General features: G+C 39.2%; 2 protein-coding genes across 4 annotated transcripts in view; one reads left to right on the top strand and one right to left on the bottom strand.

Annotated features, from left to right (window-relative positions):
* The window catches only part of EFCAB5 (EF-hand calcium binding domain 5), a 143570-nt gene extending 121230 nt beyond the window's left edge, over positions 1 to 22340 (bottom strand). The window contains exons 1-3 of the mRNA XM_021669777.2: positions 22228 to 22340; positions 9613 to 9673; positions 8270 to 8354 (exon numbers count right to left, since the gene is read on the bottom strand). Of these exons, the coding sequence (XP_021525452.2) occupies positions 8270 to 8354; positions 9613 to 9673; positions 22228 to 22253 (172 nt within the window). The 5' untranslated portion in view covers positions 22254 to 22340. The remainder of the gene's footprint in view (positions 1 to 8269; positions 8355 to 9612; positions 9674 to 22227) is intronic.
* SSH2 (slingshot protein phosphatase 2) overlaps positions 21505 to 24566 on the top strand; it is a 288187-nt gene continuing 285125 nt past the window's right edge. For 2 of the 3 annotated variants that reach the window (XM_012449295.2, XM_012449294.2), the window contains exon 1: positions 21505 to 21620. In XM_012449295.2, the coding sequence (XP_012304718.2) occupies positions 21558 to 21620 (63 nt within the window). In that variant the 5' untranslated portion in view covers positions 21505 to 21557. The remainder of the gene's footprint in view (positions 21621 to 24566) is intronic. The other variant, XM_012449297.2, reaches the window with a different exon arrangement.

Genomic DNA, 24566 nt, shown 5'->3' with positions numbered 1-24566 from the left:
ATTACAGGCATAAGCCAACTCGTTATTTTTAACATTAACTGGAAAGTAGTTATTGAGATGTACTTCAATCATTAATAACTCTCAATAAATAACATTATGTAATAATAGAGAAAGAGACCAGAATCCTTATAACTCTAGAGCAGTGTTTTTCAACCTTACTTATTACAAAATATTAAAGACCGGCAAGTATAATGATAGAATAATAAGTAGCATGTATCTACTCTTAGCTTAAGAAAAAAATTACCTCCCATAGACTGCTACTTTAAGAGATAGACTATTTTGAATTTTATGTCTATCATTTCCATATACTTATTTTTATTATATCTAAGCAATATAATATTGGTCTTGTTTTTTAATTTCATAAAAATTGTTTCATACTACATATATATTCTACAGTCTTTTTATACTTAATATTTGGAAAATTCATCTATGTTGAAAGGTATAGGTGTAGTTCATTTGTTTTCACTGCTGCATAATATTTCCTGATATAACTGTACTGTAATGTGTTTATTCATTCTTTTTCTGATAGACTGGGTTATTTCCAATTGTTGTTTTTTTGTTTTTTACTATAACAGACAATCCTACTATGAAAATTATTGTATATGTCTCTTTGTGTCCACGTGTGAGGATTTCTCTGGTATATATTACAAGAATTTTTAATTGTAGGTGATATGGTTTGAATGTAGGTGATAATGAACTATGCTTCTCAGGGTTCTGAGAAGGAGTTTCAAAGGCCATAGGACTCTAAGCCCCTTGTACTGTTTGTGACTGGAGCAGCTATGCTTCAATTTGTTTTACATAATTGTAGAGCATAGGAAATTTCATTTGAAAAAAAGGTTTTCCTGCTTTAAAAAAAGTTTAAAAGCCAATATCCTGAAGAATACTTTTAAATCCTATTTAGGTAGTATCCATCTTTCTGTCCAGGAGAAAAATTCGCTTGTAAAGAAACCCTTGAAAAGCCAACATTTCATCTACAGAATGTCTTACATCTAATAGTGGATAGTATTTATCAATCTCTCTCCCAAGTTTTGAATTCTTCCTTGGCCTATTCTCTTAATCCAATATGGGAAAAGTAAAGAGGGTAATATAATGGTTTTCCTCACATCTCACTTGGATTTGCAAACACATTAACTACTTTGGGTGGAGGAAGAGGAAAAGGCGTGTTTCTCTTCTGTTTTGTCACAATGCTCATAAATATACAATGCTTTCATTTTTATTTTTATTTTTAAACAAGTGTGAAAAGAAAGGAATTCATTCAAGTCTATAAGTTCTAATGTACAGTTGACCTTTGAACAGTGTAGGGGTTAGAAGAACCAATATCTGCACAGTCAAAAACCCATGAATAACTTTCAACTCCCCAAAAACTTGACTGATAGTAGCCTACTGTTGACCAGAAACCTCACTGAAAACATAGACAGTTGATTAACACACATTTTGTATGTTACATATATTATATACTGTATTCTTACAGTAAAGTAAGCTAGAGAAAAGAAAATGTTATTAAGAATTGAAAGTAGTTGACTCTGCGGGGTGCGGTGGCTCACGACTGTAATTCCAGCACTTTGGGAGGTTGAGGCAGGTGGACCATGAGGTCAGGAGATCAAGACCATCCTGGCCAACATGGTGAAACGCCATCTCTACTAAAAATATAAAAATTAGCTGGGCATGGTGGCACATGCCTGTAGTCCTAGCTACTTGAGAGGTTGAGGAAGGAGGATTACTTGAATCCAGGAGGCAGAGGTTGCAGTAAGCCAAGATCACGTCATTGCACTCCAGCCTGGTGACGAAGCAAGACTCTGTCTCAAAAAAAAAAAAAAAGAAAAGAAAAGAAAAGAAAATCATAAGATGCTAGGTGCAATGGCTCACATCTGTAATCCCAGCACTTTGAGAGGCTGAGGTAGGATGAACGCTTGAGGCCAGGAGTTCAAGACCACTCTGGGCAACATAGCAAGACCCAGTCTCTGCAAAAAAATTTTAAAAATTAGCTTGGTGTGGTGGTACACGCCTGTAGTCCCAGCTACTCAGGAGGCTGAGGCAGGAGGATCACTTGAGTCCAGGAGGGAGAGAATGCAGTGAGTCATGATTGCACCACTATGCTCCAGCCTAAGCAACAGAGAGAGACTTTGTATCTATAGTTTTTTAGGAAAGAAAGAAAGAGAGAAAGAAAGAAAGAAGGAAAGAAAGAAAGGGATAGAAAGAAGGAAAAAGGAAGGAAGAAAGGGGGAGGAAGGAAGGAGAGAGAGAAAGATGGAAGGAAAGAGGGAAGGAAAGGAAAGGAAAGGAAAGAGGGAAGGAAGGGCGGGAGGGAGGGAGAGAGGAAAATCATAAGGAAGAGAAAATATATTTACTATTCATTAAGTGGAAGTGGATCATCATAAATGTTTTCATTCTCATTGTCCTCATGTTCAATAGACTGAGGAGAGGAGGAAGAGGAAGGGTTGGTCTTGCTGTTTTGGAGTAGCAGAGGTGGAAGAAAATCTGTGTATAAGTGGACCCATGCAATTCAAACTATGTTGTCCAAGTGTCAACTGTACTCTTCTTTTAATCCATCTCCCCTAACCCAAAGCAGACAATTACTCCTGCTGTATTAAGGATATATGGCAACTTAATATCTACCCATCTGCCATGGCTCATTAGTAAACTCACACATGAACTAGGGCATTCTCTATCTTCATTGCAGCCTGTTAGTGCTCTTCTAGTGTACTTGGCTATTATAGGTTGCCAAGCAATAATCCTAGTGCTCTTATTGTCCCCATTGATGTACAGAATGGAAGTAGACATGTGTTTGGTTACAACTGCAGTTAAACACTTCTTTCTTCGAAACATAAAAACAAGAAAAAGAGGCACAGCAACAGCAGGATCAATAAATCAGGATTCTGAACAAGCCTATCTGCAGCTGTCTTTTAACTGAGTGACCTCTGAATTCATGGATCACAAATTACAGCACTGCCCCAAGGACAATTTAATTCAGAGGTTTAACTGAATAGTTTCAAAGAGGTACTGGATTTTTTAGCAGGTCTCTGGTTGGACATCCTAAACCTTTTAAGATTGATTCATTCATTTATTTACATACTCATTCAATAAATAACTATTAATTTCTCCAGGCACTGGAATTCTTTTTCAGAATCATCTTCCTAAACTTTTCTAAGAATCAAGAGCCTTTTAAGCTCTGCCTCCAACATGTATATTTTCACCACTCTAGTGGTCTACCTTCTAATATAAAAATAACTATCCAGGCACTATGGGTATAAATGCTTTCAACTAAATAAGTAGGGACACAAAAGAATTCCTTATACGTATTTTGAAAAGTCTAGCCTTGTAAGTGACTTTTATCATTTTCTGCTCTCAGTGTATCACCCACTGCTGGGCAGAGCCTCAGTACAAAGCCTATTTACGGACATAAACAGGAATGAATTATAATTCATATTGTAATAAGCCTTAGCAGGCTTTTTCTTCACAAGGAGGCATATAACATTAGTAGGTCTGGCTGCTGATTAAACTGGTGAAAATTGACCCAGCAGGGCTACTTAAGCTGTATGATACTCTCTTTAAACACAGGCTCTGTTTGAAACTCAGCTGCCTTGTCCTTATTATCAGGATTTCTTAACACTTGTACATGATGTACATTTGTACTGCTGTAAAGGAAGGAGGAAAAGAAGTACTACTAAACATCACCAGAATTAAAATTCAATAGATATAGCAAAAGGCAGTTTCCTACAAAACTTTGTTAATCTTAGGACTGTGTAATAAAAATAGAACTGAGAAAACTGATAGTTAAAAAAAAATTCTCAAAATGCAAGTTAAGCTTAGCCTCAAAAGTAGAAAAACAAGGGTAAAGAAATGAGGAATTGACACGATACATTTAACCATAGTATTTTCTTTTATGCAAAGATATGCATTTTGGGAGTTGCTTGTCAAGATAACATGACTTTAATTTTGACAAGTATATAACAAGGATGAAGACACTTCCTTTGACATGTTGAAATTGCAATAACAGACCAGGCACAGTGGCTCACGCCCATAATCCCAGCACTTTGGGAGGCCAAGGCAGGCAGATCACCTGAGGTTAGGAGTTTGAGACCAGCCTGACCAACATGGAGAAAGCTCGTCTCTACTAAGAACACAAAATTAGCTGGGCATGATGGTGCATGCCTGTTATCCCAGCTACTCGGGAGGCTGAGGCAGGAGAATCGCTTGAGCCCGGGAGGCAGATGTTGCGGTGAGTCAAGATCGTACCATTGCACTCCAGCATGGGTAACAAGAGCGAAACTCCGTCTCAAAAAAAAAAAAAAAAAGAAAGAAAGAAATTGCAATAATAGTTCCTCTTCCTATTTTGTATATACCCAGATGTACACACACATTCAGAAAGGAAGGCTTTAGAATAAAAGGTTTAATAGTGACTGTTCATTTAATAAATAAGTACACTGCATTGTGTTTGATATCAGAATAAGCAATTGCAGTGTTTTCAGTACATATCATATACTGGGATAAACAGATTTAAACAAAACACATTTCTCTCTAGCATACATTGAAAAGCAATAAGAGAAACTGAAAGTACAAGAAGAGGAAAGACCACAAACTCTTGCTTGATATGTTTCCTGGGGAGGTGATAGATTAGCTGGTGAAATACATACATACAGTTTTCTAGGTGCAAATTTGACCACAAACTGATTAAAGTGAACACCTAATTAAATATATAACAATTACCTAGATCAAAATTCTGTTTGGCATCTTTAAATGAATGAGTTAATTTAGGCCAGGCCTGGAGGCTCAAGCCTGTAATCCTGACACTTTGAGCGGCCAAGGTGGGTGGATCAGTTGAGGTTAGGAGTTCGAGACCAGCCTGGACAACAGGATGAAATCCCATCTCTACTAAAAATACAAAAATTAGATGGGTACTTGGGAGGCTGAGGCATGAAAATGGCTTGAACTTGGGAGGCAGAAGTTGCAGTGAGCTGAGATCGCGCCACTGCACTCAACTGGACGACAGAGCAAGACTCCATCTCAAAAAATAAAATGAATGAGTTAATAAATAAACCTGGCCCAAGTGATTAAGATAAAGGCAAAGTATATGTATGTGGTATTCATGGTAGATGTTTGGCATAAGGAAGTAAAATCAGAAAAACAGGAGATGGGGATAGGTAGAAGAGGACAAGTAAAGACTTGCCAGGAAGAAAATGTTTAGAAGTTAGTGAATCTGTGAAAACTGTACTAAGTTTAGAAGAAAGAACAAGTGTTTAAAAGTTTGGTTCTTTTTAAAAAACATTTTAAATTTTAATAACTTTGGGGGTACAAGTGATATTTCGTTACATGGATGAATTGTATAGTGGTAAAGCCTGAGATTTTAGTGTACCTGTCACCTGAGTAGTGTACACTGTACCCAATATGCAGTTTTTTTAAATCCCTTGCCCCTCCTTCTACCCTTCCCCTTCTAAGTCTTCATAGTCTATTATATTACTCTACATGCCTTTGCAATACCCATGGTTTAGCTCCCCACTTCTAAATGAAAACATACGGTATTTGGCTTTCCATTCTTGAGTTACTTCACTTAGAATAATGGTCTTCAGCTCCATCCAAGTTGCTGCAAAAGACATCATTTCATTCTTTTTTATGGCTGAGTAGTATTCTATGGTGTATATATACCATAGTTTCTTTATCCACTCATTGGTTGATGGGCACTTAGGTTGGTTCCATTATCTTTGCAATTGTGAATGATGCTGCAATAAACATACACATGCAGGTGTCTTTTTAATATAAAGACTTTTTTTTCTTTTGGGTAGATACCCATTAGTAGGGCTGCTGGATTGAATGGTAGATATACTTTTAGTTCTTTAAGAAATTTCCATACTCTTTTCCATAGAGGTTATACTAATTTACATTCCCACCAGCAGTGTACAAGCATTCCCTTTTCACCATATCCACGCCAACATCTATTTTTTTGTAACTTTTTAATAATGGTCATTCTTACAGGAGTAAAGTGGTATTTCATTGTGGTTTTAATTTGCAGTTCCCTGATGATTAGTGATGTTTAGCATTTTTTTGTGTGTTAATTGGCCATTTGTATATTTTCTTTTGAGAAATGTATGCTCATGTCATTTGCCCACTTTTTGATGGGATTTTTTTTTCTTGGTGATTTGTTTGAGTTCCTTGTAGTTTCTGGATATTAGTTCTTTGTTGGATGCATAGTTTGCAAATATTTTCTTCCATTCTGTGGGTTGTCTGTTTAGTCTGATGATTATTTCTTCTGCCGTACAGAAGCCTTTAGTTTAATTATGTCCCATTTATTTATTTTTTTGTTTTGTTGCATTTGCTTTTGTGGTCTTCATTATAAATTCTTTGCCTAGGCCAATGTCCAGAAGAATTTTTCCTAGGTTATTTTCTAGAATTGTTATGGTTTCAGGTCTTAAATTTAAGTTTTTGATCCATCTTGAGTTGATTTTTGCATAAAGTGAGAGATAGGGATCCAGTTTCATTCTTCTACATGTATCTAGCCAATTTCCCCAGCAACACTTATTAAATAGCGTATCCTTTTCCCAGTTTATGTTTTCGTATGCTTCGTCAAAGATCAGTTGGTTGTAGGTATTTGGCTTTATTTCTGGGTTCTCTATTCTGTTCCATTAGTCTGTGTGACTTCTTTTATACCAGTACTATCCTATTTCAGGAACTATAGCCTTGTAGTATAATTTGAGGGAAAGTTTGGTTCTTTTTTTTTTTTTCCTTAAAAAAATGTGTTTATTAGAGATGGGATCTCGCTGTGTTGCCCAGGCTGGTCTCGAACTCCTGACCTCAAGTGATCCTCCCATCTCAGCCTCCCAAAGTTCTGGGATTACAGGCATGAGCCACCACACCAAGTGAAAGTTTGGGTTTTAATGAATATGTATTATAATGTGTATTACTAAGAAGAAATAGTAAATAATTACTCTTAATTGGCTTAAAAGAGAAAAAAACACTTCAGAAAAAAAAATCCAGCACTTAACAATTATAACTAGCATCTATATATCAATTTATAGTTTAGAAAACACTTCAATAATTATTATTATACTTCAGCCCTAGCTCAGCCTAGCATATACTAAACACTCAATACTTGTAAATCGAAGGAAATTTATAGTAAAATTGTTAAATTTTAAATATTGTAAAGAATTTCTGGTTGTATGGCATTTCACTAAGTATTTGGAGTTAAAAGAGCTATAATGAAAGAGATGAATGTCTTGTCTGCTTATTTGAAGGTTTTTTAATACTACAAATTTTCAATCTGCATAATTATGTGGAATTTGGGTTAAGGATGGGGCTAGGAGTCAAGCTTTGAATCAAATGGAATAAATACGTGGTCAAGCACAAGAGTAAAAACAATAAACAGGGCCAAGGACAATAAGCAGCCCAAATCACAGGAGTTCTTCATTTCAGTATTGTATTAGTGGGTTATCTGCTAGATGCCAGTCAGCTTTCTTAGATAAATTTTCTCTTTAAGTACAAGATAATCATAAATTGCCTGAAAAGCATTAATAGAAGGTGAATGAAATATATCTTAAATTATTTCCCAAATTGCATTTAAAATACCCTCTGACCTATAATCTCAGTGACTCTGGAGGCTGAAGCAGGAGGATCACCTGAGGCCAGGAGATTGAGACCAGCCCAGGCAACATAGCAAGACCCTGTCTTTCCAAAAATAAAAGATAAAAAACTAGCCAGGTGAGGTAGTGTCTGCCCATAGTCCCAGCAACTCTGGAGGCTGAGGCAGGAGGATTACTTGAACCTAGGACTTTGAGGCTGCAGTGAATTATGATCGTGTCACTACATTTCAGTCTGGGTGACAGAGCAAGACCCATCTCTAAAAAATAAAAATAAAATATCCCCTGAAATTATATCTTTAAAATGCAAAATCTTGAAGAATGCATCCCCAATAAAATTCTTATGATAGTTTTAGATTCTTTTTTTTTTTTTTTAAGACAGAGTCTTGCTCTGTTGCCCAGGCTAGAGTGCAGTGGCACAATCTTGGCTCACTACAACCTCCATCTCCCAGGTTTCACATGATTCTCCTGCCTCAGCCTCCAGAGTAGCTGGGATTACAGGTGCCCACCACCATGCCCAGCTAATTTTATGTATTTTTAGTAGAAATGGGGTTTCACCATATTGGCCTGGCTGCTCTCAAACTCCTGACCTCAGGTGATCCACCTGCCTCAGGCTCCCAAAGGGCTGGGATTATAAGTGTGAGCCACTGTGCCCGCCCAGTTTTAGATTCTATTGTATAAGAGAAAGGCTAGTTCTCTACCTTGGGATTTGATTTCATCCATTGCTTCTTCCACCACATTGTTGCTGGCCTCTTCTACAGGAACATCTGGTACACTCTGTAAAGTCTTTGAAAAGAGAAAAAAAGTCACCAATTTCAATGTGACTTGATTTTCCACAGAGTTGTATCGATTCTCCCAATTAAAGGAAAGTTAATTGTTTTGTAAGAGTTAACCAAACATTCCTAGTTAATTTTTCTGGGATCTAATGCTGTGTATTAGAAGCAAAGAGGTAATCACAGTCTGTTTACTGCATTTAGAAGATAAAATGTATTGGTTCAAAATGTCATCACATCTTCCTATTACTAACAAAGTAATATGCTAGGAATATCATTTTAGATGTACATTAATTCTTGAATTATGCAATACTTTATAAAAACATAATTTGAGACCATAGCATAGGGAAATCAGACATTTGGAAATGCTACTGTTTTACTACTAGAATCACTTTCTGTATTTGTGGCAAAAAGAAAAAGCATTTCATCTTAGTTGAGGAAATTAAAGATTAATTTTATGAATAGCAACAAAATCAGTTTGTATACATGCTGATGTACTTTAAAAATTTGACAATAGGAGTTTTTTTTTTTGAGACACAGTTTCACTCTGTCACCCAGACTGAAGTGCAGTGGCATGATATTGACTCACTGCAACCTCCACCTCCTGGGCTCAAGTGATTCTCATGCCTTGGCCCCCCAAGTAGCTAGGATTACAGGCGTGCGCCATCATGCCTGGATATTTTTGTATTATTAGTAGAGATGGGGTTTCGCCATGTTGGCCAGTCTGCTCTTGAACTCCTGACCTTGAGTGATCCTCCTGTCCTGGTCTCCCAAAGTGCTAGGATTACAGGTGTGAACCATCGATAATAGGATATTTTAAAAGCTCACTTGTGAATTTATAGGACTCACTTGTAACTCTATAGGATTATTTTCAATTGCCTCCCCTTTTCTGTGAAATGTTCTCCCTTATTGTAGGCTTGTATTTATTTAAACACAAAGTTACTTAAATGATTAACCTGGAAATTACATTTTCAGCATGATAGTAAAGTGACCCTAAAAGCTGGTGGTTACAGTTTTTAGGGTAACTTTAGAAAGCAGTCTTTATTTATCTGTAATTTATAACAGCTCTTCACAAATAATTTGCCTGTCTTTGGAAGTTTCCTGCAACTTACCCAAATGAATCAGCTTAATAATCAACATGAATTTTTCCTTTTGCAATTTTACTTATCTTTTTGAATATCTACATCTTTTCTTTTCTTTTTTCATAAGAAAATTGATTTATCTAGTTTATTCTCCAGTATTAAGATCTGATTTACTCATGCCAACGCTACCTCATGAAGCTCTTTCACTTCAGTAGAGTCCCATTTTGTCTCTGTCTTCTTTTCCATTTTCCTGAAATGGAAACAGTGTTAGTAAGTGATATTCAAAAGGAGCTCCAGATTAAACTACTGTCTTATACTTTAATACAGTAAGCTTTTTATTTTTAAAAACTTCACATAATGAGTAAATATTATGTCAAATAAAATTACACAAAGTAGTTGTATCAAATTCAAACAGTAACAGACTTTTATATATAATCAAGGAATGCCAACAACTAGAAACAGGTCTCTGTGACTCAACTATTATTTTGACCCCCTTTTCAGCATTTCTGTCAAAACCTGATGCAGAATATTTCAACTAAAAAGATAAATAATTAAATGATAGACTATGATATTGCATTTCACTTTTCGCAAGAATATTGAATCTCAAATCTTCTCATAAATGTAAGAAACCTGTGTAGGACAAGAACCTGAGGAGGTTTGACTTCCTCTTGAGATGCTGACTTATTCATCTGGACTCCAAAAGATATCCTAAATGGTATAGAAGAATATTACTAGACCAGTATTAATAACAAAAAGAAATAAAATATTAATAAACAACACAAAGTACTCCAGAAGATCAAAAATCTCCCTCACTGCTACCCTCACCTTGCCCCACAATTCTATCGAATGATAAATTCTCAACTGCTGAACTTTTCCAACTGTACTACTGTTATGACTGTTGGCTACTGACCAAAGCTAGATCAGTACTCAGGGAGACAAGGAAACGCACCATAGTAATCATCACTATTATCATTTAAAAAAAAATACAGCAACAGCAATGTAATTGCATTTTTTAACATGATTGCCATTCTCATTAATTTTTGAGATAACAAGGTGAGGTCAAGTGAAACTTTTATGGCTACCTAATTCATGCAAGAAAGGTAGACAGAGAATAGAATAATGGTATCTCTAAAAAGCATTTTTTGGCAAGGGAGAATTCGAGAAGAATATGACTTAACTGGTTTATTCATTTATTTTGAGGTATTAAAATAAATAATTACCAGATCCCCACTTTACTGCAAATGACTGTAGATTCACAGATTATCAAATCACTGCCATGCCAAAAATCATTTAAGAGTTTGTATATATATGAGCTAGGTGTTATGTAAAGAGTAAATTATATTCACACAGTCTCTGCCTCCAGGATAGTTACAATCTAGAGAGACTGTCGCCCAGGCTGGAGTGCAGTGGCACAATCTCAGCTCACTGCAAACTCCATCTCCTGGGTTCAAGCAATCCTCCTGCCTCAGCCTCTCGAGTAGCTGGGACTACAAGTGCCCACCACCATACCTGGCTAATTTTTGTATGTTTAGTAGAGACGGAGTTTCACCATGTTGGCCAGGCTGGTCTCAAACTTCTGACCTCAAGTGATCTGCCCACCTCAGCCTCCCAAAGTGCTGGGATAACAGGCATGAGCCGTCGCACCCGGCCATTCCCTTTTCTTTTTGTCAACATAACACATCTTCTAGCTAAATAAACCAAAAGTACTGCATTTAGAGACAACAGTTTCCAACATTTAAAAATGACTGGCTCAAAACCTTTTGACGTGCTTACTAAATAATAAATAATAGAAAATAAATTTATGTGATAGATCCTAACTGTATATTCTCACAACCTCATTTCTTTGCTTATGGTGTCCATTTCCCGAAATTGCTGAGAAGCTTTCTTCCATTCCTTTTAAAATCTCTTTAGTTTGGATGCACTCAGATAAATTCAACTCAATAAGCCTTTATTGGGTGCTTTCTATATGCAGGCAAATGTTGGGGCTTAAAAGGATGAATAAGACCTGCCGTAAAGAGTTCCAGTTTAGTGAGGGAAAGATATGCAATTCAATCTGCCAGGCACAAGAGTAGAGGTACACACAAAATGTTAAGGATCAGAGGAATAAGCAATTGATTTCCCAGGGTAGTTAGGGAAATTTTTGCAGATAGTAAAACACTAGTAAGAAATTTTTTGTGTAAATGAAGGAGAAGGGTATTTGAGGCAGAAAGAAAAGAGGAACAAGGATATTTGAAGCAGAAGGGACAAACACTCAAGGTTCAAAAAGTGTTTGAAGCATTCATGTAGCAGATATGCGGATATGGAGAATGTGTCAGTGGTCTGGATAGAAGATCAAGTCAGCGGCAACATTCCCTTAAGCCAAAGCCCAATCCAGAGCAAGGCCCTAACTCTCTTCAATTCTGTGAAGGCTGAGAGAGGGGAGAAAGCTGCAGAGGAAAAGCTGGAAACTAGCAGAAGTTGGTTCATAGAGTTTAGGGAAAGAAGTCATGACTTAAAAGTGCAAGGTGAAGCTGCAAGTGCTGATGTAGAAGCTACAGCAAGTTTTCCAAAAGATCTAAGATCATCAATGAAGGTAACTACACTAAACAATGAATTTTCCATGCAGACAAAACGGCCTTCTATTGGAAGATGATGCCGTCTAGGATTTTCATAGCTGTAGAGAAGTCAATGTCTGGCTTCAAAGATTCAAAGGACAGGTTTACTCTCTTGTTTGGGGCTAATGCAGCTGGTGACTTTAAGGTGAAACCAATGCTCATTTATCATTTCAAAAATCCTAGCCTTTAAGAATTATGCTAAATCTATTGTGTCTCTACCCTATAAATGGAACAACCAAGTCTGGATGACAGCACATCTGTTTACAGTATGGTTTATGGAATATTTTAAATACACCACTGAGATCTACTGTTCAGAAAAATAGATTCCTTTCAAAATATTACTGCTCATTGACAGTGCACCTGGTCACCTAAGCACACTGATGGAAAGGTACAAGGTGATTAATGTTGTTCCTATGCCTGCTAACACAGAATCCATTCTGCAGCCCATGGATCAAAGACCAATTTCAATTTTCAAGTCTTATTTGAGAAATACATTTCATAAGGCTATAGCTTCCATAGATAGTGATTAGTCTGATGTATTTGAGCAAAGTAAAGTGAAAACCTTCTGGAAGGTATTCACCATTCTAGTTGTCATTAAGAACATTTGTGGGGCCGGGCGTGGTGGCTCACGCCTGTAATCCCAGCACTTTGGGAGGCCGAGGCGGGTGGATCACGAGGTCAAGAGATCGAGACCATCCTGGTCAACATGGTGAAACCCCGTCTTTACTAAAAATACAAAAAAAAAAAAAAAAAATTAGCTGGGCACGGTGGCGCCTGCCGGTAATCCCAGCTACTCAGGAGGCTGAGGCAGGAGAATTGCCTGAACCCAGGAGGCGGAGGTTGCGGTGAGCCAAGATCGCGCCACTGCACTCCAGCCTGGGTAACAAGAGCGAAGCTCCGTCTCAAAAAAAAAAAAAAAAAAAAAAAAAAAACCATTTGTGATTCATGGGAGGAAGTTAAAATATCAGCATTAACACAGTTTAGAAGAAGTTGATTCCAACCCTCATTGATGACTTTGAGGGCTCCAGGACTTCAGTGGAGGAAGTAACTGCAGATGTAATGGAAATAGCAAGAGAACTAGAATTAGAAGTGAGGCCTGAAGATGCGAGTGAACTGCTGCAATCTCATGATAAAACTTGAATGAATAAGGAGTGTCTTCTAGATGGGCAAAGAAAGCAGTTTCTTAAGATGGAATCACTCCTGGTGAAGACACTACGAACATCGTTGAAATGGCAACAAACTTAGAATACTACATAAATTTAGTTGATGAAGCAGTGGTAGGGTTTGACAGGACTGACTCTAATTTTGAAAGTAGCTCCACTGTGGGTAAAAGGTTATCAAACAGCATCGAATGTTACAGAGAAATCATTCATGACAGGAAGAGTCAATCAATGTGGCAAACTCAGTAGTCTTATTTATTTATTTATTTTTGAGATGAAGTCTCCTCTGTCGCCCAGGCTGGAGTGCAGTGGCATGACCTTGGCTCACCGAAACCTCTGCCTCCTGAGTCCAAGTGATTCTCCTGCCTCAGCCTCGTGACTCAGTTGTCTTTTTTTTTTTTTGAGACAGAGTTTTGCTCTTGTTGCCCAGGCCGGCGTGCAATGGCATCATCTTGACTCACTGCAACCTCCACCTCCCAGGTTCAAGTGATTCTCCTGCCTCAGCCTCCCGAGTAGCTGGGATTACAGGCATACATCCCTGCACCTGGCTAATTTTCATACTTTTAGTAGAGACGGGGTTTCTCCATGTTGGTCAGGCTGGTCTCAAACTCCTGACCTCATGATCCGCCCACCTCATCCTGCCAAAGTGCTGGGATTACGGACTACCGCGCCCAGCCTCAGTTGTCTTATTTTTAAGATATTGCCACAGCCAGCCCAAACTTCAGCAACCACTACTCTTTTCAGTCAGCATTTATCAACATTGATGCAAGACACTTTATCAGCAAAAAGATTTTGACTGGCTAAAGGCTCATATGATTGTTAGCATTTCTTAGCAAAAAAAAGTATTTTTAAATTAAGGTATGCACATCATTTTTTTAGACATAATGCTACTTCACACTTAATAGACTATAGTATAAACATAACTTTTATATATGCATTGGGAAACCAAAAATTCATGCGACTCATTTTATTGTGATGTTCTCTTTATTGTAGTGGTCTGGAACCAAACCCCAAATATCTCCAAGGTCTGCCTATATGAGCGCCAAAAATATAATTTTAGTCACCACAATAGAGAGTTCCAACCTCTTACCCAGTTCCTTAACTGAAAGGAAAGGTGGGTCCGTTTGAGAAAGAGCTCTCTAGCATTGCCAGTAGTATATACTGAAAAATCTTTCTCTAAGTCTTCTCCACAGAGATTGGTGGCCATTTCCTAAAATGATTTTGTGCTAGGGAAAAGGAATATCCAGATTTTTCAGAGATATCTGAACACTGATTCTAAATTGATATTAATCCTGGGGATCCAAAATACTACTTCAGTCCATAAGGTTAAGTGGGGACTTGTGGTGTCCAGCTGCCAGATGGAGTCTTAACTCAAGTTTGAATAACAGTGTTTTAGTAAGGCCATAGAATCATCCTGTGATGATATCAATCCCTGAATATATAATTAGAACAGAGATACTAGTAACTGGCAGAATCTCTATATTGGTTCTCTGATTCTGGAATAAGGACTATTATAGTATGAAGGTCCTCCTCTTGCACCTCCTCTTCCATATGTAGTATCTTTACTGGAGCAAATCAACATAGCCCTTGGCACCTGCTATGTAGCTATTGTCCTAGAAAATGCTTATTTTTCCATATAAATTGGCAAGAAACACCTGAAGCAGTACGGTTTTACTTGGCAGGGCCAACAATATCCATTCACAGTCTTTTTACAGGGCTGCATCATTTCTCTTGCTCTCTGCCATAATATAGCCCACAGAGATATTGAGCATCTTGACTTCCCAGTCAGCATCACATTGATGAAAGTATGCAGATTGTATCCAAGGAGCAGGAAGTAGCAAGGTCTTTAACTGTCTTTAAGAGATATATGCAAACCAGAGGATGAGAGATAAATTCCATTCTGGCATCAATTTTCATATCCATCAAGTGCCAGTTATTAAATTATTGTTTCATCTCCAAATTCATCCATTTTTACTCTTCTTTGTTGCTGAAGCTGAGACCCCGAAAATCACATTTCTTTGCCTTACCAGCTGGCTTTGTTACACTATGCTAACTGGGGCACCAGAGGGACAGCCCATACCAAAGGGAAGACAAGAGACTTGTTCCTTCTTGTCTACCTCTTGACTACTTCTTGTGGCCTTTTGGTTCTTGTGTGCTTCACCTAGTGATGCTTCTTCATCCTGGTAGCAGCATTTCTTTTTTTGTAGCAACAGGTGAATCCAGTTTGTAGTTTTTCTATAGTTGTATAATTTTCATTACTCTAAGGCAACACTACCAGCCATGCAGTGCTCCTGTTTCAGAAATCTGTGTCCCAGACCCCTGGATGCCATAAAACACTCCCTCTAAGCTCAGAGGCACTAACACCAGCTGAGCAGCACTTTCTCCTCAGAGACCTTAGTTTTAGCTCTGTGGGGCGACTCTTCTAAATTTTTCCCTTTGCTTCTTTTTTTTTCTAACCCTTAAGATGGGAGGAATTACTCACCTCTGTGATACCTTAGATTTCTCTTTTTACTTTTTTATTTATCTACTTTATAACTTTATATCTAGTTATTAATTCTTTGATAAAATTTCTTGGCAAATAACTGATAGAGTTTCTTTCTTTCTTTCTTTTGTTTTGTTTTGTTTCCTGAGACAATGTCTTGCTCTGTAACCAGGCTGGAGTATAATGGGGCAATCACAGTTCACCTCAGCCTCCTGAGTAGCTAGTACTGCAGGTGTGTACCACCACTCCTGGCTAATTTTTGTATGTTTTGGAGAGATGAGGTCTCACTATGCTGCCCAGGCTGCTCTCAAATTACTGGCCTCATGCAATCCTCCTGCCTCAGCCTCCGAAAGTGCTAGGATTAAATGCATGAGCCACCACACCCGACCCAAGCTGGTGTGGTTTCTATCTCCTGTCTGGACACAGTTAAATAAAGTTAGTAAAGGTTAAAGATTTTATAAAACTTCAGAGAAAATCTAGCCAAGTGAAGGCAACACATGACTCAATAATACTCAAGTCACTCTCAGCTCTTGTATGTTCTATCTGTGTTATATTAATTTATACTTATTACTATGTCCAAGTTGTTTCAAATATAAGGGATTGGATTATCAAGGATAGGATCATAATTTCTTGTCTCTTTTTGACTCACTTTTTCTTTTTTTTTGCTGTCTCTTAAGGGTAGCTATATAAGCTATAATTTTTTAAGTGAAATACTTCATTTGGTATGCAATGAATGAGTTACAGATACATTGCAAGATAGGGATCTATTCAGCCTGAGGAGTTACCTAAAATAACAGGAGTGGTTGATACATCTAGGTAATTTCTAGATCACACTGGCCTGAAGCAGCCCCCAAAAATCAGGGTGTGATAACTCACCCTAACATACCCATAGTCCTGCTGGTGGACAGCACAATGAAGTTCTTGCTGAGCAAAGGCAAGGAGTATTCTACCACCAGGTCATCACTATCACAAGACAATTGTAGTACACATTGTTACCTATCATAAACTCTCAGCTTTGGAGCATGTTCCAGGTGCCAAAGGAGCAGGACTCACAGTTTCAGATAAGGCCAGGAAAGGCAGGGAGGCCTGCTTGATACTCCAAATGAACTCAGCTCACAATATCTTTCTTCATATGTATAGAATTCTTCCATTTGTTTATATCTGATATGCCCTTTTAGTTATGTTCAAGTTAGGTTCAAAATTATTGCTCTAATAACACAATCATATTCTGCAAATTAGACCTTTATCAATATTTTGCAATATATGCTTGACATGAAAAGTGTTTGGGCAGATTCTAAATCTAGTCACATTATCACAGAATATTTCCTCATTACATTTGCCAGTTGGGAAATTGGGATCTACAGACAAAGCCAATTGACAGATGTAATGAGGAAATATCCTGTGATAATGTGGATATATTATCAATTATAATTTATACTCATAAATTTTGAATTGTTATGAAAATTGTTTACATTTTTTTATCACCTACTTGAACTACGAACTAAGTTCTCATCAATAATGACCACCAAGAATTTGAAGAGATCACTGTTAAACTGTCTCATTCAAGAACTGCATGCAGTCATTTCAATAATAAAATCCTCTATAAAAAAAAGTCATGTTTACAGAAGCGATCTCAGGTTTTACATTAAATTTTGAGACAACTTTATTGGAAAACTTACATAAATTATATATTTAGTGTTATCCTTAATATGTCTATTTTAGTTTTCTCATTAGAAGTAAGTAATATAAAGAAAACAATTTTTTTCACCAAGCCCCATGTAGTTAGTTGCCTCCAAATCCCCTTTAATTTATCCCACTGTGCTGTACAAATATTATTTCTATGGATGTCATGATGTGAAAAAAAAAAAAGGTTGAGGACCATCGCTTTAACACTTAGATAAGAATTCTTAACCTGGGGTTTCTTGATAGGTTTTAGTGGGTATGAGAAATATGCAAGTACATCTTTCTGGAGAGAAGGTCAATAGTTTTCATTAGGTTCTCAAAGCTTAAGAACCAGCTAATCTCAGAGATTTCAAGCTCCCCTATAATTTCACCCTGAAAGAAGTATTGATACAAGTTAAGGGTTAAATGGACTCCAGTGGTACAACCAGGCCTTCAGTATCATAGGTGGGAAGAGTGAAAGTGCTGTAAATAGAACTAGGAGGACTTTTGTCTCTTTGGCTCCCTCTTTTGGGACTCCTGCTCTTGGCCTCTCTCTCCACAAACTCAGCTAGAATAGTAAGAGGATCCTAGGATCTTCACTCTATTACAAGATAACTCCTATCTCAGATCACCAGAAGACCTAGCAGGAACCAGGGTGAAGCCTAGGGAAGAATAGGTATAAGTGGGGCACAGAGCATAGATTTCATCAAATGCTCACTGTGGTCTAGCTCCGTTCACAAAGTGACTGTATTGGGATCTGCAGACAAAGCCTGAAAGCCAAAATCATAAAGAGGGCATTTGCCCAGACCTTCTCTTCTTTGTTTCTATAGAACTTTGTACATATATAGACTTCTCTCATATTTCTACATATCTCCTTTGGCTCCTAGTAGAGGTGACAGAAGCCATGGTACCACTAAACTATGCTCTAATTATTTGTTGATGTGTTTTTCCCTGCTAATTGGATTGGAGCCCCTAAGAGGTAGATAAACATTTGTCTTGTTCTTAAAGCAGTGTGTAGTATATGATACACATTCAATAAATATTTTCTCAATTATTAGTAAATAAATTAATGACCATGCACCAATAGTTTCCAAATCTTCATTTCCTTAAAAGGTATATACCAAGAAGAAATATTTTCCCTGAAAATTAATAAATTAACTTCCTGATACAAACCATGTGAATTTGTAACTTCCTGATACAAACCATGTGAATTCAATTTTGATCAGAATTTTATCACTTTAGATATGTGGAACAAAAATGTTCTACACTTACCTACAGATGAAACGTGTCTTGACCACTAATCTACTTCTCCTACAATTTTCTTTTTTTTATTTTTTTAGATGGAGTCTAGCTCTGTTGCCAGGCTGGAGGGCAGTGGTGTGATCTTGGCTCACTGCAACCTCCGCCTCCTGGGTTCAAGGGATTCTCCTGCCTCAGCCTCCAGAGTAGCTGGGATTCCAGATGTGCAACACCACACCTGGCTAATTTTTGTATTTTTAATAGAGACGGGGTTTCACCATGTTGGCCAGGATGGTCTCCATCTCTCGACCTCGTGATCCACTCACCTTGGCCTCCCAAAGTGCTGGAATTACAGATGTGAGCCACCACGTCTGGCCTACTTCTTTTACTTCACTGGCCGTCATTCTTTGTCTTAATAGTAGGCTAAGTAGGCCGGGCTCAGTGGCTCACAGCTGTAATCCCAGCACTTTGGGAGGCGGAGGCGGGTGGATCACCTCAGGTCAGGAGTTCAAGACTAGCCTGACCAAAATGGAGAAACCCTGTCTCTACTAAAAATACAAACGTGGTGGTGCATGTCTACTCGGGAGGCTGAGGCAAGAAAATCACTTGAACTCGGAGGCAGAGGTTGTGGTGAGCAGAGATCACGCCATTGCACTCCAGCCTGGGCAAGAAGAGCGAAGTTCCGTCTCAAATAAATACTTAGCCGGGCGTGGTGGTGCACGTCTGTAATCCCAGCTACTTGGGAGGCTAAGACAGGAGAATCGCTTGAACCCAGGAGGTGGAGGTTGCAGTAAGCCGAGATCGCGTCATTGCACTCCAGCTTGGGTAACAAGAGCGAAACTCCGTCTCAAAAAAAAAAAAAAAAAAGTTATCTTTATTACATAGAAGGCTTTACAGTTTATACTGCACTTTACCATACATTATCTCAAGAATCCTGTGAGTTAGGGTTCCATTGTAGAGATAAAGGAATTAAAGCTCAAAAATTTCAAGCCATTTGCATAAGGTTTTAGAGCTGGGACTAGAAACCAGGTCTTCTGATTCCTATGGTAGTGCTCTTTCTCACTGCAAGGTTAATGGGCTTAAGCCTTTCATCTTCCAAAAGAATTTCTTAAGAGTACGTTACCATGAATAAGTAGATAATCAGTGCTGTCGTCCCTGAGTCAGTAAGAAGACCTACGGATTTGAATATTACTTTTTCTAGAATGATATTTTGGTTCATAAACCACATATATTTCATTTATTTGAGTTCATTCAGCTTCCAGCTATGTGTGTTTCTTGGCTATGTGTCTAGTTTCCTGTTTGGTCTCCCATGCATTGGTTCAAAGTCCTTACTTCTGAACCTTGCCTTCTCTTTTCCTGTTTATTACGGAGCTCTGGAAAAAACACAGTCAGATTGTTTAATCTGTGAACCATCCATCTTTGTTTAATTTTGTCTCACAGGCACCCCTGATCACCACCAGGGGGCAAAAGCCTACCAGCTGGCTTCTCTGCACTACACTCTATATAAGACTGTACAGTACAGGGACCCTCAGTGTCTGATTCTTGATGGAACCTCCCTGCTAATTATTTCAACCACAGGGCCCCAGGGAGAGAACAAAGGCTCAGCACAGAGGACTCTTGTGGCATTTAACCGTACAGCAGCCAGAAAGAGCTCATGAGAGCCCTGTCAGTTTAAAAGGAGCAACGAGATCCAAGAGTGTTTGAGTGATAAACAGGAGGGGGTGGGTTTTAATAACTGCAAACTCCCGAGTGTGTGTGTTTTCTACAGCTTTGATATGTACGGTGGTATTTACCAGCTCATCCACTCAAACTTAGCTTTGTTAACCCTCTTTCTTTGTGTAAGTAATCAGTGGTATTTGCATTGTGCGATTTTTTTTCCTTTTTAATCTTGATTTTCCATTACCTTCTTGGCTTATGTTCTGCTGACAGTTTACCTCTGAGAAAACCATTCCCTTAAAATATCTTTTAATCTACATTTTTACATAGGTCTATGAAATAATGACATTTAGACACGAAGGAGAAGAAAGCTTAACGAGCAAATCCTGTTTAATTAAGAGACTGTCTTCACAGCAGGAGGCAAGTGGGAGGTCAATAGAAGGCTGGACCCTCACAACTCAGCGAGCCCGGCTTCCTCGGACTCCCAGGCGCACTCAGCTTCTTTTTCCTCAGGAATAATGAATGAGTCTTTAGACAGGCAGTAGAAGGAAGCATGAGGGTACCACTAATCTTTCCAGGGTATCAAACGGAAAATGGTTTTCTTTCCAGAAGTCTGATCATAAAACATGGACGGAAGGGTGGTAAAGTTCAGAAAAAGCCCCCGATAACCGGGGCGAAGGGGGTAAACTGGTCTACCTCAGTCCTGTCCGCGCCCAGTGAGAGGGTTTGAAACCCCGCGGAGCCCGTTCCCACCAGTTTGCTTCAGGATTTTCACCTCAGCTGCTTTTTTCTAAGGTTGGTTAAGCTGTGCGCCGCCCCACCTTAGAAAATGGTTGTCTCTCAGGAGTGAGGACTCCAGCGGCCCCCCCGCCCTGGGACCCCTCACACCGGCTGGCTCCCCTTGGCCTCTTCCCCCACCCCACTCCACAGCACCCCGCGCGGGCAAACCGCGCGTTTCCAGCGCGAAGGAGGCAACCCAGGAGGGGGCGGCGGCCGGAGGCGCACGCACTCGACCGGCTTCCGGCAACTCAAGGGTTACGACGAGGCGGCGGCGCGCGCGGAGGGGAGAGGCGGTAGCTGACAGGTGGCGCCTGCGCACTGGGAGCGCTCATTGTGCCCCGCAGTTGCCGAACCGCCCGCCCGCCGCCCGTTCCGCGCGTCAGTCGGCGAGAGTCTGGTGGTGGGTGCGGAGTCTGCAGCCGTTCCCGCGGCCTCCTCCTCCTCCTCCCCGTTCCCTTCACCCCCACCCCGCACCCCTTTCCCCATCCCGGCTCCGTCACCCTCCCGCCCCCCACACTCGGGACAAGAATGCCCTGCCCGGAACAACCCAGCAGCGCCTAGATGGCTTTGGTCACGGTCCAGCGGTCACCTACCCCCAGCACCACCTCCAGCCCCTGCGCCTCGGTGAGTCCTTCCTGGCGGCCGCTCCGCTTGCTTCTGTCACTGCGGCTCCGCTTTGCCTCAGCGGGTCCCGCCGAACCCCACTGCGCACGCGCTGCGCCGCTTCCCAGGCCTTGGCACTCGGCTGCCGCGAACCCCCCACACCCCCATCTTAAAGACGAGCAGCAGGAACTACAAGACGTTGATTTTTGCCCCCATCACCCTGAGCACCTAGCTCCTCACAATCCTCGCCCTCAAATCCCCTGCGGCATGCCTCCCTATGGCTTGAGCACTTCCTTCTGGTAATGAGTCATTCTTGCTTTTCACCCTCCCCCTTCTTTTACCCTCTGTTGCTTTGCTGCAGGGAGGGAACCGTGAGCCTCCTGCATTGCCCCTTACCCACACCCACATCTCTTACCCATACCATTTCATGGACCCGTTCAGTATTTGCACACTGCACACCCTTCTTCGGACTCGCCAGGGTGTGCGCCTTCCCCTAGTCACTTGCTGGCTTTCTTGTGCTCCGTACTGTTCAGGCTTTGAACTGCCCAACCGTAGTTACTCCTTGGTTTCTCCCTCCTCCCCCTCACCCCAAAGGGTGGCATTGATCTCTGTTTCTTGGATCTCTTACCTTTCCTCTGTGAGGTCCCGAAGCATCTGGTACTGCTTGGTGATCAGTGCCAAAATATTTCCGTCTTACAGATATTTATGCTTTACACTCATTGCTCATGATCGTTCTTGTTCTTAGTCGTGTTTATATGGCTCTTTACCTCAGATGCGTATGCCAATAAACATGCTCCCAGAAGGAAAATACACAGTAGCCAGCCTTTCCCCACTGGGCCCATCTTTGCCTTCTCTCCTCGCCCCACCCCCACTCTTTTACACTCCATTCTCTTAGGCTTCGTTTTTGAAAATATTTATTTTTAAAAACAATATATTGCACCAGTGGGGCAAATGGGCTTTGAAAAACAAACATCCAGATGTTTTAGAGAGAAATAGACTGAATGAAAATGCAAGCAACTGGAAAAACCACCTTGAACTTCCTACAAAACTGTAATTTTTAAAACTGTATTGATGGATTTAGTAGTATCAAGTTGCAAAAAAAAGGTATTTAATAAACACTGTACCAGTTTCCACTTAAAAAAAAAATCAGGTTACTCTTAATATTTGTATGTTAACTGAGGTGTGAGCTTTGATATCCTGAAATTTGCTGGCTTGTGATTTCAGTATAGTTTCCTGAATTTCAGAATTTTGTTGTGTATGGTTGTGGTTTCTTCTTTTCTGCACTTTCATTGCATTTGTGTGAACAAACTGACAACTATATCTTAATTCAATAAGTGATTATATTTCAAAGGTTAAGATATCTTGTGTTGTTTCAGAGAATAGAACTGAGATCCTTGGTTGAGGGAGGCAGATTTCCAGTGATTGTAAGGAAGAATTTGTAACAGTGGAGTGCACTGCCTTGCAAAATAGTGAGTGCACATTGCTGGAAATATTCAAGCAAAGGCTGGAGAACATTTTGCCTGGGAAGCGGTATAAAGAATTCCTGCAGTGGGGGACTCTTTCTAAGTCTTTTCTAAGACTATTTCAAAGTCTAAGATTTTGTGCTTCAAAGCTGGTAAAACATTTTAGGGTCCTCCGAAGATAAGTATCATAGGGATAAAAATTTAATATAATTTAGTCTTATGTGTAGTACTAAAGTACTAGCATAAATGCTAGTTTTTGGAAAGTCATTAACATACCATCAAATCTTAAGTCACTCCACTAGTAAACTCTGGTTTGTGCTTACTAGGCCTAATTTTGAAGAAATCGATTGAAAGTTAGTAAAGTCATGGAAATAAACTAGAAATCAGTACTATAGTAACATTATTTTTCTTGGGCATTTTTGAAAACAGTTTATGCTATGATAATAACATATGTGTATCAAGTTGTCATCATACTAATTTACTTGAAGTGAATGATTAGTATACAATAAGACCTTGTACACTTGATATGACTCATTAGCTAAAACTTGAGTTACTTTAGAATCTTGAGGTATGTTAATAGTCACTTTTGACATAGGTAATTAAATTGATTGTGTAATAAGCTCAGTTGTTGAGCAAAATGACTAATATTTCTGTATCAACTACACTGGTTATTTCAGTTGTTTATACTTGGCCCCGTATGCAAAGGCATCCGAAGGTTGGTGTACCAATCAGCATCGTTAGCATAACTAATAAGCCATTTACCTTTCCCTTCAAATTGTCTTCCTGTTGGACTTCATCCAGAGTTGTGTTCAGCTGAGTTGTCTCGAGGTCCTTGTACTCTAGTATTTGGCTGCTGTCTGACCTCCATATATTTTGCTGTTGTGTCTCTTGCTGCATAAATAGGTTGGGTTGTTTGTTTTAAAATAGAGAGCAAAAAGAACCTAGAGAATCATGAAAGAAGAGATTTAATTTTGTGAGGCTGGAAATTTACATTTTTAAATTAATCACTTTAAGCATGCTGTTAATACTTTTTCACTATAGGACGCAGGGCATTTTAATACTGCCAGCTCTTTAGTGTTGTTTCATTAGGCATTAAACAATATGCTAGGTGTGAATGACCATTGTAGATACTAAGATGTATAAGAAATTGACCTGTTCATCAGGATCATGCAATCTGAGGGGCTGGAGCATTGGAGGAAGCACAAACATGAGGTAAGAGGGTGGAAAAGAAGAATGAGGGGAATGATACTGTAGGTATGTGAAGAGTTTGTAATGGCCATAAGTATTATCTGAATTCAGATTAAGATAAGTTCACTAATGGCAATGTTAATAATAAGAGTAATAACAATATCTAACATTTCTTGGGTCCTCATCTATGCCAGGCATCATGTTAAGTGCTTTACATGAATTAATTCATTTACTTTTTTCACAATATGCCTCAAGGAAGTTGCTCTTATCCCCATCTTATAGATGAAGAAGCTGAGGCAAAGAGTTATTAAGGAAT

Source organism: Aotus nancymaae, unplaced genomic scaffold (assembly GCF_030222135.1).
Source record: "Aotus nancymaae isolate 86718 unplaced genomic scaffold, 86718_ANA_hifiasm-v0.15.2.pri h1tg000072l, whole genome shotgun sequence".
NCBI classification, from domain to species: domain Eukaryota; kingdom Metazoa; phylum Chordata; class Mammalia; order Primates; family Aotidae; genus Aotus; species Aotus nancymaae.
This window is presented reverse-complemented; position numbering and strand designations above follow the sequence as displayed.